At 41.9% G+C, this 15,490-nt stretch overlaps 1 protein-coding gene across 2 annotated transcripts in view; it reads right to left on the bottom strand.

Annotated features, from left to right (window-relative positions):
- UBAP2 (ubiquitin associated protein 2) overlaps window positions 1–15,194 on the bottom strand; it is a 67,988-nt gene extending 52,794 nt beyond the window's left edge. Inside the window, exons 1-4 of one of the 2 annotated variants that reach the window (XM_053408969.1) lie at window positions 14,880–15,194; window positions 4,975–5,114; window positions 3,708–3,785; window positions 3,141–3,251 (exon numbers count right to left, since the gene is read on the bottom strand). In XM_053408969.1, the coding sequence (XP_053264944.1) occupies window positions 3,141–3,251; window positions 3,708–3,785; window positions 4,975–5,073 (288 nt within the window). In that variant the 5' untranslated portion in view covers window positions 5,074–5,114; window positions 14,880–15,194. The remainder of the gene's footprint in view (window positions 1–3,140; window positions 3,252–3,707; window positions 3,786–4,974; window positions 5,115–14,879) is intronic. The other variant, XM_053408971.1, reaches the window with a different exon arrangement.
- Window positions 15,195–15,490: the final 296 nt, after the last annotated feature.

Raw genomic sequence — 15,490 nt, 5'->3', positions numbered from 1 at the left:
GAAAAGAGTGATGTTATCTACGAAGGAGATATATGGAAACCATCTGGACTTAGATTGGAAGAACGGGAAATTCACACAGGATTATTATATTTGCTTATCGGCTTAAGGAGACTAACAGAAGAGATCGTAAAAGAAAAAGAGAAATTATATGAACAAGATATGATGTGGAAACACCAAGATAAGACTGGATAGAATTATGAACTTTGTCTGGACTGATTGGGACTGATTTGGACATTAACGCTGTAATAGTAAGAAGATGATTTGAATCCCCCTTTGGACTTGAAGTATGGGTTCCCCCAACAAAATTTAAAAATTTGGCTTTGTAATTTGGAATTTATGTGATGTGATTTAATTTGATGTGATTGGCCAGTTAATAAAAATTATTAAAAAAAGAAAAGGGAAAAAAAGACTTATGTCTCTGTTGTCCCAATTCAAAAGGTAGATAGTAAGCTCAAGAGGGCATCACAGTCCCTCACAAACATACAGTGATAGGTTTTCTTGTGTTATCGTAATAGAGCAGGCAGAGAGCTCTCCACCCTCATTCCACACACAGTGAGCCACAAAGGTCGGAAGTGGGGCTGATTTGATTCTACAGGGCAGAAGAAATAGTAGAGGAGTATAAGCTGCTGAACACAGAATTCGGCTTCCAGAGAATCTGAGCTCCTATTTTTCAAGAAAGCAGCAAGTTCCTACACCTTATGTTGCAGACAGATACTTGAGTGTGTGGGGGCAATGCCTACTAATATCTCAGAAGCCAGAGAGGTGGTTGAAAAATTATAGAATTGTAGGGCTGGAAGGGACCCTGAGAGTCATCTAGTCCACCCCCTGCAATGCAGGAATCTCCTCTAAAGCATCCATGACAGATGGCCACCCAACATCTGCTTAAAAACCTCCAATGAATAAGAGTCCACAACCTCCCTATGGAGTCCGTTCCACTTTCTAACAGTTCCCAAAATAAAGGTGGGGGGAGCAGCTTAAAATACCCCGTACAATTCATTGTCCTCCATAACTAGCAAAACTGGAATTAGGGAAGAAAGGAAAAAGTAAATTTGGAAGCTTTAGTTTTCTTGGGGCCTTATTTTTTAAAACCTCCAACACAGTCCTATGCAGGAATAGTCAAAGTTACATTTGAGTGCCCCAGTTGAGCATTTGCATACACCTTCACATTACAGAACCCTGGTAGCAAGTATCAAGGGTCAGGGATAGTTCATCCTAAGCAGGTACACAAGTTAAGTGCTTTGCCAGTTTTCCAGGGCAGACCTCTAGTTCACCTGCTCCTTTAGACTTAGAGACTTCCAGGCTCTCCAAATCCAGGGTCAATATCCGGTTTGTTTGAAGAAAACTGCATCAGAAATTCTAACTGGTAGCAGGACAGAAAGATGAATCTAGGTGATAATTACAGTGGACTGCTTTTTAGCATGTGCACTCTAAAACAGGGGTGGGCAGAAGGTAGATAGTAAAACAGGGGTGTGCAGAAAGTAGATTAGGGTTCTACCAGTAAATTTGCAGTGATTTGCAGTGGAACAGCAAGGATTCTGACACCAAATTATTTAATAAGAACAACAAGACCTTTTCCTCCCTTCTAAATTAGGCTGCTGAGCTGAAGAAAAGTGGGGGGGGGGTGAATTGATGGGGCTGAGCAGATTTTAGTGTAAGCTCAGTCCTAGTACTGAAAACGAGGAATCCCCTACAAGGAATCCTTTTCCTGAATTATGAGGTTATTGCCCCCCCTCCCCGCCACTATTTTATACCTGGCTTTGGCTGGTGGATCTCAGGTTTCTAGTAAAATTAATTAGATCCTCACAAGCCTGGTCTGCGACTCCAGTACCTGAACAAACTTTTGCAGGAAGCGAGTCTAAGGAACTGAGGCAGATAATGGTGATGAGGGATGAAGTTCTAGGCCTAACAGACAAAATAAAAACTGAAAAAAACACCAGGTCTGGATGGCATCCACCTGAGAGTTATCAAAGAACTCAAATGTGTAATTGCTGAACTTCTAACAAAATGCAACTTGTTCCTCAGATACTTAACTGGAAAACTGGTGAAAAGTATTGGTAAAGATAAAATAACCAAGCACAGAGAAGAACAAGCCTTGAGGAAGTAGAGCCAGCATGGCTTTTGCAATGGCACGTCCTGTCTCACGAACCTATTCAGAATTCTTTGAGAGTATCAACAAGCATATAGATAGAGGTGATCCAGTTGGCATAGTGAGCTTGGACTTTCCAAAAGCTTTCAACAAAATACTTCACCAAAGACTCCTGATTGAGTAAGCTTACTAGTCATGGAATAAGAAGAGAGGCTTTCTTGTGGACCAGTGAGTGGTTAAGTAACAGGAAACAGAGAGCAGGAAAAAATGGACAGTCCTCCAAACGGAGAGACGTTGAAAGTGGAGTCCTGCAAGGATCAGTATTGGTACCTGTGCTTTTTAATCTGTTCATAAACAATCTAGAGCTAAGGTTGAGCAGTGAGGTGGCCAGGTCTGCTGATGATACTAAACTGTTCAAGGATATTAAAACAAAAAGACTGAAATGTTTCCAAAGCACCTCTCCAAACAGAGATTATTAGGATAGCAACTGAAAAATAAAACTTCCAATATTATAATATCACTATACAATCTATGGTGTAACGACATTTAGAATACTGTTTATACAGTTCTGGTCACCTCTACTGGTGTGCTATGGGATAATGTTATTAGCTAAGACTAAAGAGCATCAGAAATTGATACACAGAGATGTTATGGCTGTGACAAGTCAAGGCACCACTTTGTGACTGTGATGTCACGCAGCAAAATAACCTCAGGCTACTTAAAATTCACCAGCTCTTTCCAGTGTTTAATTTCTTGGAAAATTCTTGACAGCAGGGCTCAAATCTGTTTAGAAATCAATTCTTTTGCCAGTGATAGACAACTGAATTTCTTCCAGTTAACTGAGTGAGCTGGGGGCCAATTTCAGAGTTTCACTAGTTTTAAAGGTTTTTGAAACCTACATATAACAAAGTTGTTTCTAAAACGTAAGTATTTGACATCTTTCTTAGCTTGGCCACAGCTTTTCATTCCCCAATGAAAAGCAGGAAGTCTCCATGTGTTAACTCTTCAGGCAAGGCTACTCTCAAGGGGTAAGAAAAGGATCTAGAGTCCTTACTGTGTCAGAGTTCCCTTCCAGCAAGATATTGATTGCTCTGTTCACATCTCCATTACAGTCATGTAGAGCCACTATGCAATCATCCTGATTCTTCCCAGTCACTTCCATAAGCTGGAAAAAAACACAAATATATGAGTCACGTTAAAGAGACCTTGATAACACAACAAAGGGAGTCCAGGCAACAAGTAGAAAAATAGGTTAAAAATATACCTACAATTATATATATACACACACACCATCCCAAAGGCACTGAGTGGGTAGCAATACAAGTTGCCCCAGGCCTCAGACAAGCTTTGCATGGGCCTGGTTATAGCGCTGTATTCAGCTAAGTTTCAGTCAGAGTGGACCCACTGAAATGAATGGATCCAAGTTAAATGAATGAATCCAAGTTAATCATGGTCATTAATTTCAGTCTACTCTGACTGAAACTTAGCTGAATACAGTTCATAATTATTATTATTCAAGCTGAAGTTTTAGTAAGCAACTGGACTTGAACCAGGCTTGAAGTAGCACCAGTCCATGAAAGCCAACCCGCCCTCTCACCAGGGACAGGGGGAAAACATATACCTGTTTCACTTTATCCTCAAAGTCTGCATCGTTCTTATCGTAGATCATCTGAGCAAGGCGAATTTGTTCCGCTGTTGCCTGGGAAGCACAAACAGATCGGTTATAGAAATACAAACGCAAAGCCAAAATTTTCCCCAAATGCTTGAGTCTCCTGCAATTTGTTCTTTTGTTCCAGGGGTGTGGAACCTGCGGCATTCCAGATACAGGTGAATTACAACTCCTATCATCACCTGGCCATGCTGACTAGGGTGGATGGGAACTAGAGTCTAACAACACCTGAAAGTCTACTGGTTCCCCCCTCCTGTTTTATTTTTAACTCCAAGGGGAAGAAACATTGAGGCATCCTTCCCTATCTAACAAGCCCAAACTCCAGATTGCAGGCAAATATAAGAAAAAAACAACCAGTGCCGATCCCTCACAGAACAGTTCTTAAGACAGATAATTTAGCACTACACACAGGATAAAGTTGTTAAGTTTTATCTAAATTATCGAAGGAACCACTGTTCAGGTGCATGGCCTATTATGAGCCCTAATCTACAAATCCTGAATTTCCTGCCCATTTTTTGCCTAATTCTGTCACTCAATCTTTGCACATAACGTAATTCAATAAAGTGTTTATTTCAGAGCACTGGAATGGTTCTGGCTGGTGGAATGGGGCAAGGGGTACTGGTATTCCCCCCACTGCCCAAACAGGAAAAAGCCAGCAGAAATAAAGGCAGGTGTTCTTTTAACCAATACATCTAAGAAAGCAACCTTTAAACAGTTAGGCATAGTGACGTGATGTGAGAATATTCCCTGCTAGAAAATTCTCCAGAGAATATTCCCCCGAAACTGTAAATTCTAAAGTAAGAACAAGTTTTACAACCCACATTTAAAAAAATCTAGTAAATAATAAGTCAAGCTATGATATTGCCATTGTAAGTAATGAATAATGATTTTTTGATCCAGTTACATTACTGGGCATTGTGTCATTCGCCATTGGCAGTTCTGAAACGTGAGCTACAGAAAACTTTTTTTAAAAAAGTTTTAAAAATTAATTTAAAATTTGAGTAACTTTTAGTTAGAGCAAAATTTGAAAGGCTACAGGTTTGCAATCCTAGACTGGATGGTAAGCACTCCTAATTCAAGTAGATAAGATGAATCTTATGGGCTGTCATGTGTATAAACCCACTGAGCAATGGTATTTTTGACATCATTGCTTGATCCTGATTAATTCTTACAGGTTAAGAATTACCGATACCTGGATCCAGAATGTCCACATCCCTACCTGTACTACTGGTTTCTGTGGCTGCGTCAGCTGCGTGGCTGAAATCTGCGCTTTGTCTCGAGTGCCCCGGGTACGTTCACTGCCCACCGAAGTCATCATATACAGTATATACAAAACAACGTATGTACAAAATAGAAAATCTGAAAAGAGAGAGGAAAAATCCAGCTGAGTTAAGCACTGTTCCTAATATGACAAACTGGCATAAATGATAGTATACAGATTAACACAAAAGAGAGCTAATTATGTTCATATCCCAAGTAGCAATGTGACAATCTTTTTTCTTTTTTTTAGCACACATGGGAAGTAGAAATGCATTTCCTAAAACGTTTGGCAAGGCGCTACCTCAAAACTCCTATCTGCACAGAAGGTTGAGGCCAGGGTCCAAAAGGCTACTTTGCTTGAACACTGAGAGATCTCAGACTTCCTTTCCTTGAATAAGAGACTCAGGTGACATTTTACAAGCTGCTTTATGAACCTACCCCAACTTTAAAAGTGATTTCCCATGAAGCACAGAAGTAGATCTGTCTAGAAATTGCAAGCCCAAAATCCACATGAAGAAAGAAAATGGGTTGTGGGTAGTTTGCATCTTTTGTACCTAAAGCCTTCCTTTAATGTGGTCCATATCAGCTGCTACCACATGAGATTAATGAGATGACTTCTATCAAGGCTTCTTCACCACAAGGGGGGGGGGGAGACATCTGAATTAACTCTGTTTCTACATTCTCCAAGGTGTTAACTCCTTTTTAATAACAGTTCAAATGGCAAGTACAGTGGTACCTCTGGTTGCGAACGGGATCCGTTCCGGAGCCCCTTTTGCAACCTGAAAGGAACGCAACCCACATCTGCGCACGCGCGGGTAACAATTTGCCACTTCTGCACATGCGCGTGACGTCATTTTGCGCGTCTGCGCAAAGTAACCCTTTCTGGTACTTCCGGGTCACCGCGGGACGCAACCTGAAAACGTATCATGAAGCAAATGTAACAAGAGGTATGACTGTAGAGAAAAGTGAGGTACGAGTAAAGGTATGTGATTTAAGAAGAGCTACCTACTCCTATTCCACTTTTTAAATTCATGTGCTCATATGTGTGGGGGGGGGCTGCCTCCATTCATCTGAACACAGGTGTAATCATGGCTATGGCTGGTCACAGTGGTCTTTTGACCAAGTGGCTTAGTATCTCCAAATCTGGGACAGCTATTAACCAAATGAAAACAAGGAAGCCAGGGGGCCACCAGGGGGTGCATTGGAAGATGGCCGACAATAACATCTCTCCGACCCACACAAGGTAATTAAGAGGCTGCTATGGGAAGTATGCAGCCTTCCCGGCCCCCCCAAGGGGATGGGGGGGACTGCCTTGCCAGCGGTGTCCATAATTCACCCCTGGATTCAAAAGAAGGGGCTGCGGACACTTAGCACAAGCCCTCATCTGAAGTCGGCTCTTCCTGACGCTATCTCCAATCAGCGCACTGGTTCGCTTTGGCTTGAAATATATAATTGGAAATACATAATTGGAAAGAAGCTTTTTTTTTTTTAATAATATTTTTATTAAGGAATTTTTTTATAATCACAAAAACATAACATAACAATACAGTAAACACAACAAATACATAAACAAACAAAAACCCACACAAAAAACACAAGTACAATTTCATTTCTTAATTTCTTTTACCTTACTTCCCCGACTTCCTCATGCCTCCCTTTTCTGTATTCCAAATTCTAATCAATTAATCAGCAAATCTTCTCTTATTTTATTTTTATTTAATCCTTATAATTGGAAAGAAGCTAAAGCACATACATCAAGCGAAGATCGGGAGAAAGACTGCTGATTAATGGAACTCTGTGAGTGGAGCGACGGGCGGGACAAATAAATCAAGTGAGGAATCACCATTAAAAGACTGGTATGTTTGGAGTGAAACGGAAAGGGGGTGGAGGAAAAAACTTTTCTTTTCTTTGCCTTATGTGAGTATTAATAACCCCCCACCCCAGAGAAAAGAATCGTTGCAGTTTATTAATCACAAGCAGGAATTCAAGAACTGTGTGGAGTGAATTATTGATCAAAGAGAGGATTGGTAAACATCGGAGAACGAAGGAAAGTTTTTTGACGCAGTTTCAAATGGCGTCTCGCTAAGACAGGCTTGCCTAAGAAGGACGGGGGGAGGAGGAGCAGGGTCATCGGAATGCGAATGGTTATTGGAATGTGATCTAGACCTGGCAGAGCCCTCTGAGATACGTTTGGCAAACCTGGGGAAATCAACGGACAGACTGAGGGAAAGTTCTTTATGAAGGTGTGGAAATGGCGTCTATCCTTATGTGATATGATTTTTGGAGAGTGTAAAACCCACACAGAGGATGTTTGTTTCCAACCCGCTTGTGAAGATTATCAGAGATCGCAAAGAAAGGAATATATGATAACAACAAGAAGATGAGGAAAGTAACAAAGAGACTATCTGGACAGAACTGGATAGAACTGTCTAATTAAAGCAGCAATATAAGTGATGTTTGGACCCCGTTTCGGAGCTTGTAGTATGGGTACCCCCAACAAAAATTTAAAAATCTGGCTGTATAATTTGGAACTAATGTGATTTGGAAATAATGTGATTTGATTGGCCTGTTAATAAAAATTATATTTAAAAAAAAGAAAAAAGAAAAACAAGGAAGCCAGCGGACCTGATGGGATACCTGCTGAAGTCTTCAAAGTGGGTGGAGTTGAACTTACACAACAACTTCACAAGCTCATCAAAAAAATATGGGAGAGAGGAGGTCCCAGTGATTGCTTAGGTCAAACCAACATACCAGAAATGAGCAACCTGTGGGATGTTGCCATATGCAAACAGTAACAACTGCAAACACAAACTCGTAACATTTTAGCTATCTGAAGAAGTCTTACACAGCATTCTACAGAGTCATCTGACATTTCACTGCTGACTCATGTAGTCTCACCAGGATTCTAACTAGGGCTGACCCAAATGCCTTAGTTTCCTCAATTTCCCAACATTTCATGGATCATAGGTGGAGTGTGAAAACCCACCCAAAATGTGCGAGTGAAGTACTTGCATATCTTAGAATGAGCTGATCTACGAGTTTGGGTCCCAGTTACCCACTCTTCTTCTTTTCTTTTTAAAGCGAAACCACAGGTCGGCTAAGTGCCCCCTGACATCACAGCTGCTGCACACTTTGTACTTTAACAGCTGCTAATGTCCCTGGGAAGACACTATGTAATAGTACTCCATCCATACCATGGTCCACACACTTTTAAAATAAAAATGGAAGGAAGCGGGGAAGGAAGGAAGTCATTGGACCGGCTCATACGATGACAGGCAAGTACTACCCCACCTTAAAGTCCTGAGAATTTCTCCCAAACCATTTAGAAGGAAACTCTGACAAAGCTGGGTGTAGCTTTGCACAGTCTTAACCTCCTCTTCCAGCTATTAACAAATTTAGCTTTTATTGGCCGAGCCTACATACCCAGCAACTGATACGTTGAATGCAATAAGGAAAGAATCACTCCAGAGATATGGCAAAACAATCAAACCACCACTTCCTTGAGCTCTTGCATAGTTAACTAAAGAGAGCTTCCTGTACCTGGAAATGGCTGCAGGATCTGACCCAGAAGACCACATTCCATTATGACCGAACCTGGCAAAGCCCAACTTGTCTGCTACTTTGAAGATGATCGAAGATCACCTACTCAGCAGAGTTTTCACTACTTGAGGCCCATTTGCACAAGCCATATAATGTGATAGCAGTATGGAAAGGAAGAGGCATAAAGTGCTACTTGTGTGATACGATGTGCAGAAAGTCTATAGCTCAAGCTTTTCTGAGGTACTGCTTAATCTAAGACATGAAGCACACCCAATTTGACTGCTCATTTTAAGGCAACTGAGGGCATTCATAAGGTCACAAAATACTAACTTTATGCCGCCACTAGAATGTTAAACTGGCCCTATGAACTGGCCCCAATTCTTTTGCCAGAACTATTCACAGATAAATTTTGTTGTACCTTCACCTTCCACTGAAAGGGCTAGAAATTTGCTCCCTAAAAATCTGCAATGATGCCTAGATTCTGTATCCAAGACCTTTCAAGATTTCTGATGCAATAAGGGCTTACAAGGAGCTAGGTTTTCCCTTTCATTGTGCCATTTCTTCACTGCAGCTTCCACACATTTTGTACCCGTTATCTGCAACCATCTAACAGTTCCAAGGCTATTAGAATGTAACTGGTCTGCTCTCGTATTGTAAGGATGTTTTCCCGTTCTTTTGTTTTGGATCTTTTTTGTACTGGAAAGGCAGCTTTAAAAGCTAGAATTGATTTATTCAGGTTGGAGCAGAGGCAATCTGCTTATGACAAGGTTGCTATATAAAATTTTAGGTTATACACACACAGCAGACACATACTCCGCAGAAAACCAATCCTTCACCCTTCAAATTTTAGGAAATATTCCCTGGGAAAATTACACATAATTTCAGCACACAGAAAAAGCCCAAAAAGCCACCTTGGCTCTCCTAATAACTCTAAATATTCCCTTTACAGAATGAAAATATATTGGAGAAACCTTTTCCAATTTCTACCTGGTCCAGGAGGCAGGGCCCAGACTCGCCCAGAACAGCTAAAAGGCTCCTGGGGAGGCCAGAGGGACATTGCTGCTCTCTGCTGCAAGGAGGCTGAGGGCACACTCCACAAGGGGTGTTCGAAAAAGGGTGAGAGGCTGCCAGCTCTGCATGCAAAGGGTGACATAACTGGGCTCCCGAGTCCCACAGAGGTGCCGCAGAAGGAATGCCGTTGGTCAAGGGACCCATGAAAAGGTTGAAAACATCTGCCTTAGAGAAAAGAGAAGCACAGAAATGCATTCTTCCTCTCCCCTGACTCCACATGAAGAGGAACAATTGGGGAACATGGGGGTTGCTGTACTCTTAACACCATCTCCAGGTCTCAGAATGCAGGCCTCTGGTTCAGTTGTGTGTTTTAAGAATTAAAACAACAACAACAACTGAGGAAGATTCCCCTGTTACAAGGTCTAGGTCAAGTAGAAGCAAAGAACTGAACATTATAACCATTGTTCTTTTTAAGACACATACTCCTCCTGAACTGGAGGAAGAAAATTCCTTTACAATAGTGATGTGGCAGAGGGCAGCATTTTGTACTCCTAAAATATGTTTATAAATGGCATTGTGATGTTCCTGCTAGAGGATGGAAGACTAAAAGCCTATTATTAATGCTCCAGGTCTACTCAACCAAAGACTACTTTAACATGCAACTCAGTAGTGTGCCTAGTACAGGAACAAGCAGGTAATAGTGTTCTTATACCAAGGGTTTGAGCTTTTGAGTTTGGAGAGGGGTGGCACACTGGAAGGAGATTGAGGGGAGAGAAGAGAATCATTGTGTGTGGAAAGAGAAGAGGATCAATCAAGACCTAAAATCTCAGCTAGAACTCAAGTTCTGGCTATTTTATACTTTTAAGATGGCTGGGTCTGCTTAGCCTGTTTCCTTTAGGCTTCAAGGATGGTATGGATTTTTTCAGAAAAACCAAAAGTATGAGTTGAAAAGTGGGGTGAAGAAATGAGAAACATTTCATACAGTCCCGAAACAATTAAAAAGAAGTCATAGTTTTAAAAAATCAGCTATAGGTTGGCTTAATGTGAACAAACAATATGATGGTGCAACACTTCTGAGATGCTTCTGCTGTACTCCTCCCCTACCCCAGCCACACTCTGGCTTGTTGTGGTGCCCAAGCTGAGGCTTATGGTGTGTTGTTCTCCAAACAAACCATGAGCAGTCACCATGGTTTATTCTTAGCCAACCGCTCATGGCTAAACCGTGGGTCTAGGTTTGGACATCACAACAAGACAAAATCCAGCTTTGTTTCCCAGCATCACAACAGCAGCAAGAATAGGCAAGGAGCACAATAACTTTTCAGCAGCGTATGTGGGCATAAGTGTTGTTTTTTAACTGTGGTTTAATGCAACATGCAATCTAGCTCAGCCTGTGCCCATGGGGCCAGAGACTAAAGATTGTGAGGAGAGAAGGTGGATGTGGTTATTGTTTAACATTTATATTTTGAACCCAGATCTTAGCCTCTATACACCAGACCATTTTAAATTTCAAGTGAGCCAATAAACCAGTGTTCCCCAGTCTGGTGCCCTCCAAATGTTCTGAACCATGACTCCAAACAGTCCCATTCAGCTGTACTTCAAAACATCTGGAAGGCACCGGATCAGCAAAGGCTAGACGAAGCACTCGGCTTTGAATCCTACTCAAGAAGCCTAAGGCACAACAGCTACATGCAGTTGCTAGGAATTTACATTTAAGAGCAAGATTCTTATAAACCTAACAACGTACAAGGAAACAAAGTGCAGTGAGCCAAGACTAGAACATTGCATGCTTTTGCCAGATGAGGGGAACAATTCGTGTGTGTTCTGCTTACACACAAGCTCATACACTGCACTCTCCTGAACTTTCTAAACTGCTCCCCCTCCCCCTGGAACAAGTTTCAAATATTTCCCCAGAATAGAAGCAGAGAAGCAACGCTTGCTAAAAATAGCCGAGCTGAGGGCTCAGAAGTTAATCGGGAGATCACAGATGACCATACTCCCAGTGCCCCTGGCCAAGAAGCATATGTCTGCCCCTAATGCACAAAAGTAATGGGCAACATTAGCTGGTTGAAAGGCAGAAGAAGGAAGGGACCAAGAGATCCCAACTGCCAATGTCAAAAAAGAACAAAAGGTTTCAGCAGCCAGGGACTAAAGCTAGGAAGGTTAGCAGGCCATGTATACGCTACATACACATTAAGCTTTTAAGGAACCTTGGGAACTGTTGCTTTGTTAGTGGCACAGGAATGAACAGGAGCCTCAGCTCCCTCTCCCCCCTAAAAAATAAAACATTTCCCAGTTATTTATTTACAGTATTCAGTAAAATGCATACACCACTTGACTGTAAAAAAATAAAACCTCAAAGAGGTTTGCAAAGAGAATAAACCGTATTATCAGTAGAAACAGTTAAAAACTACTATTTAAAACATAAAAAACAGCAATAAACTAAAAATGAATTAGAACACACATAAGCATTCTACATACAGTCATACCTCAGGTTGAAGTAGCTTCGGGAAAAGTATTTTCGGGTTGCGCGCTGCGGCGACCCGGAAGTAACGGAGCATGTTACTTCTGGGTTTTGCCGCTCGCGCATGCACAGACCGTCAAAATGACGTCACACGCATGCACGGAAGCTGCGAATCGCGACCCACGGACGCGGGTTACGTTCGCTTCTGGATGCGAATGGGGCTCCGAAACGGATCCCGTTCGCATCCAGTGGTACCACTGTATCTGGGTAAGCTTGCCTAAACAAAAAATGTTTTTAGCAGGTGTCAAAAAGAGTACAGTGAAGGTGCCTGCCTGGTATCAATAAGCAGGGAGTTCCAAAGTGTAGGTGCTGCCACAATGAAGGAACAAGTGGAACAGGTATTATGTGGCACTTGTAACAATGCCAGGTCTGCAGGCAGAAGTGGGCAAACTGGTCCCAAGCTAAAAGCAACACCTCTGGTGAATTATTTTATGGAAACCAGCAATCTAATTAGATAAAGTTTGGGTTTCTAGCTTAATTGCTACCACAAGCAAATCCCAGGTATGTTTTTCTGCTGTCTTGCTTTATATGACCGACAGAATGTATAATGTTAAGGAATCTCACTAAGTCGCATTCCCTTATTTAGGCATCTAGTTGTTACCCATGGTTATTGGAAGCTGGGAATGACTAATCAGTCATCTGCTAGTCAACTCAGTGTTATAAAATATTCTAGGAAGACTTAAAATAAGACAATAAGGTATGAAAAGTCCTCTTCGGGCTCCAGGGAGGGTCTCCTCGCAAGCCACTAGAGAGGACTCTCCAGCTATCTCCCACCATTTCCTTGTTTGACTCTATTTATTTATTTCCTGACCTGACGCACACATAAGTGGGATGACACCTGTACTTTCAATCTTTACGGAGTTTTGGTACGGCACAGCCTAGATGGCACCGTGACAGTGAATCATGCCAATACCACTCCAGACAGCCTGACATCTTGCCAAGTGTTAGGATGAGCTTTGTGCTGATGGGGTTTGCAACTCTGTAAGTGCATGAAATCCAACCCTCAAAGAACTACTTCGCAATCATCTTAAGAGCTGCAGACCAATAAGCACTACTTGAGTGAGAGCGCTCATTCCAAAGGAAAGGTGCAGCACTCTTGCCAAGCATGAGATCTTGCTTCAAAGCCTCAGGCCCTCTGAATTCATCAATGGAATAAATGGGGCAAACTGGAGGGAAGGGGTTTGCAAACACTTGCATGTTGCTCAAAATGTAGTACAGCTCATTGTTGCCATTCATTCCCGCAGAGAATAGCAAAGTATCAAAACATATATTGTCTTAGGAACACTTTTCCTCAGGAACTTCCTTTCTGAGTAGTTTGAAATCCACAAAATGTCCACTAGAACATTTCCTGTGCAAATGCTTTTGAGTTGAAAGCCTTCCCTTGCCATGAAGCTAACAAAGGAGAATAAATCTTTAGGAAACTCCAGCTACCACTGGAGTTTATCCAATCTTTATCCGATGGTTTACACATACTTACTTTATGAACTCAAGACAATAGCCTGAATCACAATCAATGCTAAACTAAACTAAGGCTTAGGTGTTGGCAGAATTGCAGAAGCAGGAAAGGAATTGCTTGCTTGCAATGTTCTCGATGTGCAAGAACACACTTGCTTGTTCCTGCTAAGCCACTGTTTACATTAGTATTAAAAGGTAAAGGTAAAGGACCCCTGGATGGTTAAGTCCAGTCAAAGGCGACTATGCGGCTGCGGCACTCAACCAGACTAGTTGTTCATAAATCATCCTGTTTTACACAGAGCTCAGTGGATAGAGCATGGGACAATTAATCTAAGGGACATGGATTCGAGTCTCCCATTGGGCAAAAGATTCCTGAGCTGCAGGGGGTAGGACTAGATGACCCTTGGGGTCCCTTCCAACTCTACAGTTCTATGATTCTATGACTACTGAATGGAGCATTGCAGTGCACATTGCTCATTCTTATCACCATGGCACCTTCTGAAGATACCAGGCCTTGGGCTGAAAGCAAATTATGCAACAACCTTGCTGAAACTAAGCAGGTCTGGCCTAAAGATTGCCTAGATGGCAGCATGTCCAAGAACACAATGTATGAGTTCTATCATTGAAGAAAGCAAGATACGCATAAATGTAATAAAGAAGACCAAATCAATTGCTCACACTAAAGCTCTCTTGCAAGTAAATAAATAAATGTAAACATGTTTTACAATTTACTGGCAGAGCGGCAATGCGTTGTAAGTTACAGTAGTTGCTGTAACTCAAGGTGTCATCATAAATGAGTTGAAAAAGCAACTTCATAGGAAGTTTGAATCACATGGTGACCCATTCATCACTCTAAGCCAGGGGTAGGCAACCTAAGGCCCGGGGGCTGGATGCGGCCCAATTGCCTTCTCAATTCTGCCCGGGGGCAGTCTGGGATTCAGTGTGTTTTTACATGAGTAGAATGTGTGCTTTTATTTAAAATGCATCTCTGGGTTATTTCTGGGGCATAGGAATTCGTTCATTCATTCCCCCCCCCCAAAGTATAGTCCAGCCCACCACATGGTCTGAGGGACGGTGGACCGGCCCACAGCTAAAAAACGTTGCTGACCCCTGGACTAGGCTATTAAGATTTTTATTCCGCTCCAATTCAATATCCAAATATACATTTAAAAAGGTAAAAATAATGTATGTATACACATTTTTTTTAAAAAAATGTATATTAAGTATCACTTAGTACAACATCCTTTGTTTGTTCTCGAACTCAAGATGTAAACAATAGCAGCCTAATCAACACAGCCCTTGAAAGCCAGCCCCCACCCCCACCCCAAAGTCCTTACCTTAACCTCTCTATGGTCCATCTTCCTCAGTGGCAAGATTGAAGACTAACAACATTTACCTTCCTTTCTATTCTCTGAGACCTACTTGAGGCAAAACCTGATGCACAATGCCAGAGCCATAACTCTGGATTTGTGACATCATTCTGTTGTCACAGTAATTAGCACAAGGTCAGTACTGCAGAATACTCTTCAAATTTAAGACGGAATATTGCCAAAGACAGGAGAGACCACTGACTGCAAATCAAACCAAAGAAATACAAACGCAACTGGATTTAAATGGGCAAACAGGGATGTTAAAATTTCTGTTCTATTCCCTGAAAGCCTTATTTTCTCTAACTGTACTCAGCCTAGCCTATTCACTGCTGAATTACTACAGACGCATGAAACCCTGGCAGAGTTCACACCACAGAAGTTGCTTAGCATTTGAATAGATTTCCAATGACACTAGGAGGTGCTGAAAAAGCAGTTGGGGTAGGAAACCTCAGGACCATGGGCCAAACTTGGCCTGCAAAGCCGGTTCCCCAAAACCACACCCACCTGCCATCATACATCATCAAATATGGGGAAGGTGGATGCGGCTGCCAAGGCACCACCAGGAGTCTTAAATTGCA

The sequence above is a fragment of the Podarcis raffonei genome, chromosome 11, assembly GCF_027172205.1.
Source record: "Podarcis raffonei isolate rPodRaf1 chromosome 11, rPodRaf1.pri, whole genome shotgun sequence".
Taxonomy (NCBI): Eukaryota; Metazoa; Chordata; class Lepidosauria; order Squamata; family Lacertidae; genus Podarcis; species Podarcis raffonei.
This window is presented reverse-complemented; position numbering and strand designations above follow the sequence as displayed.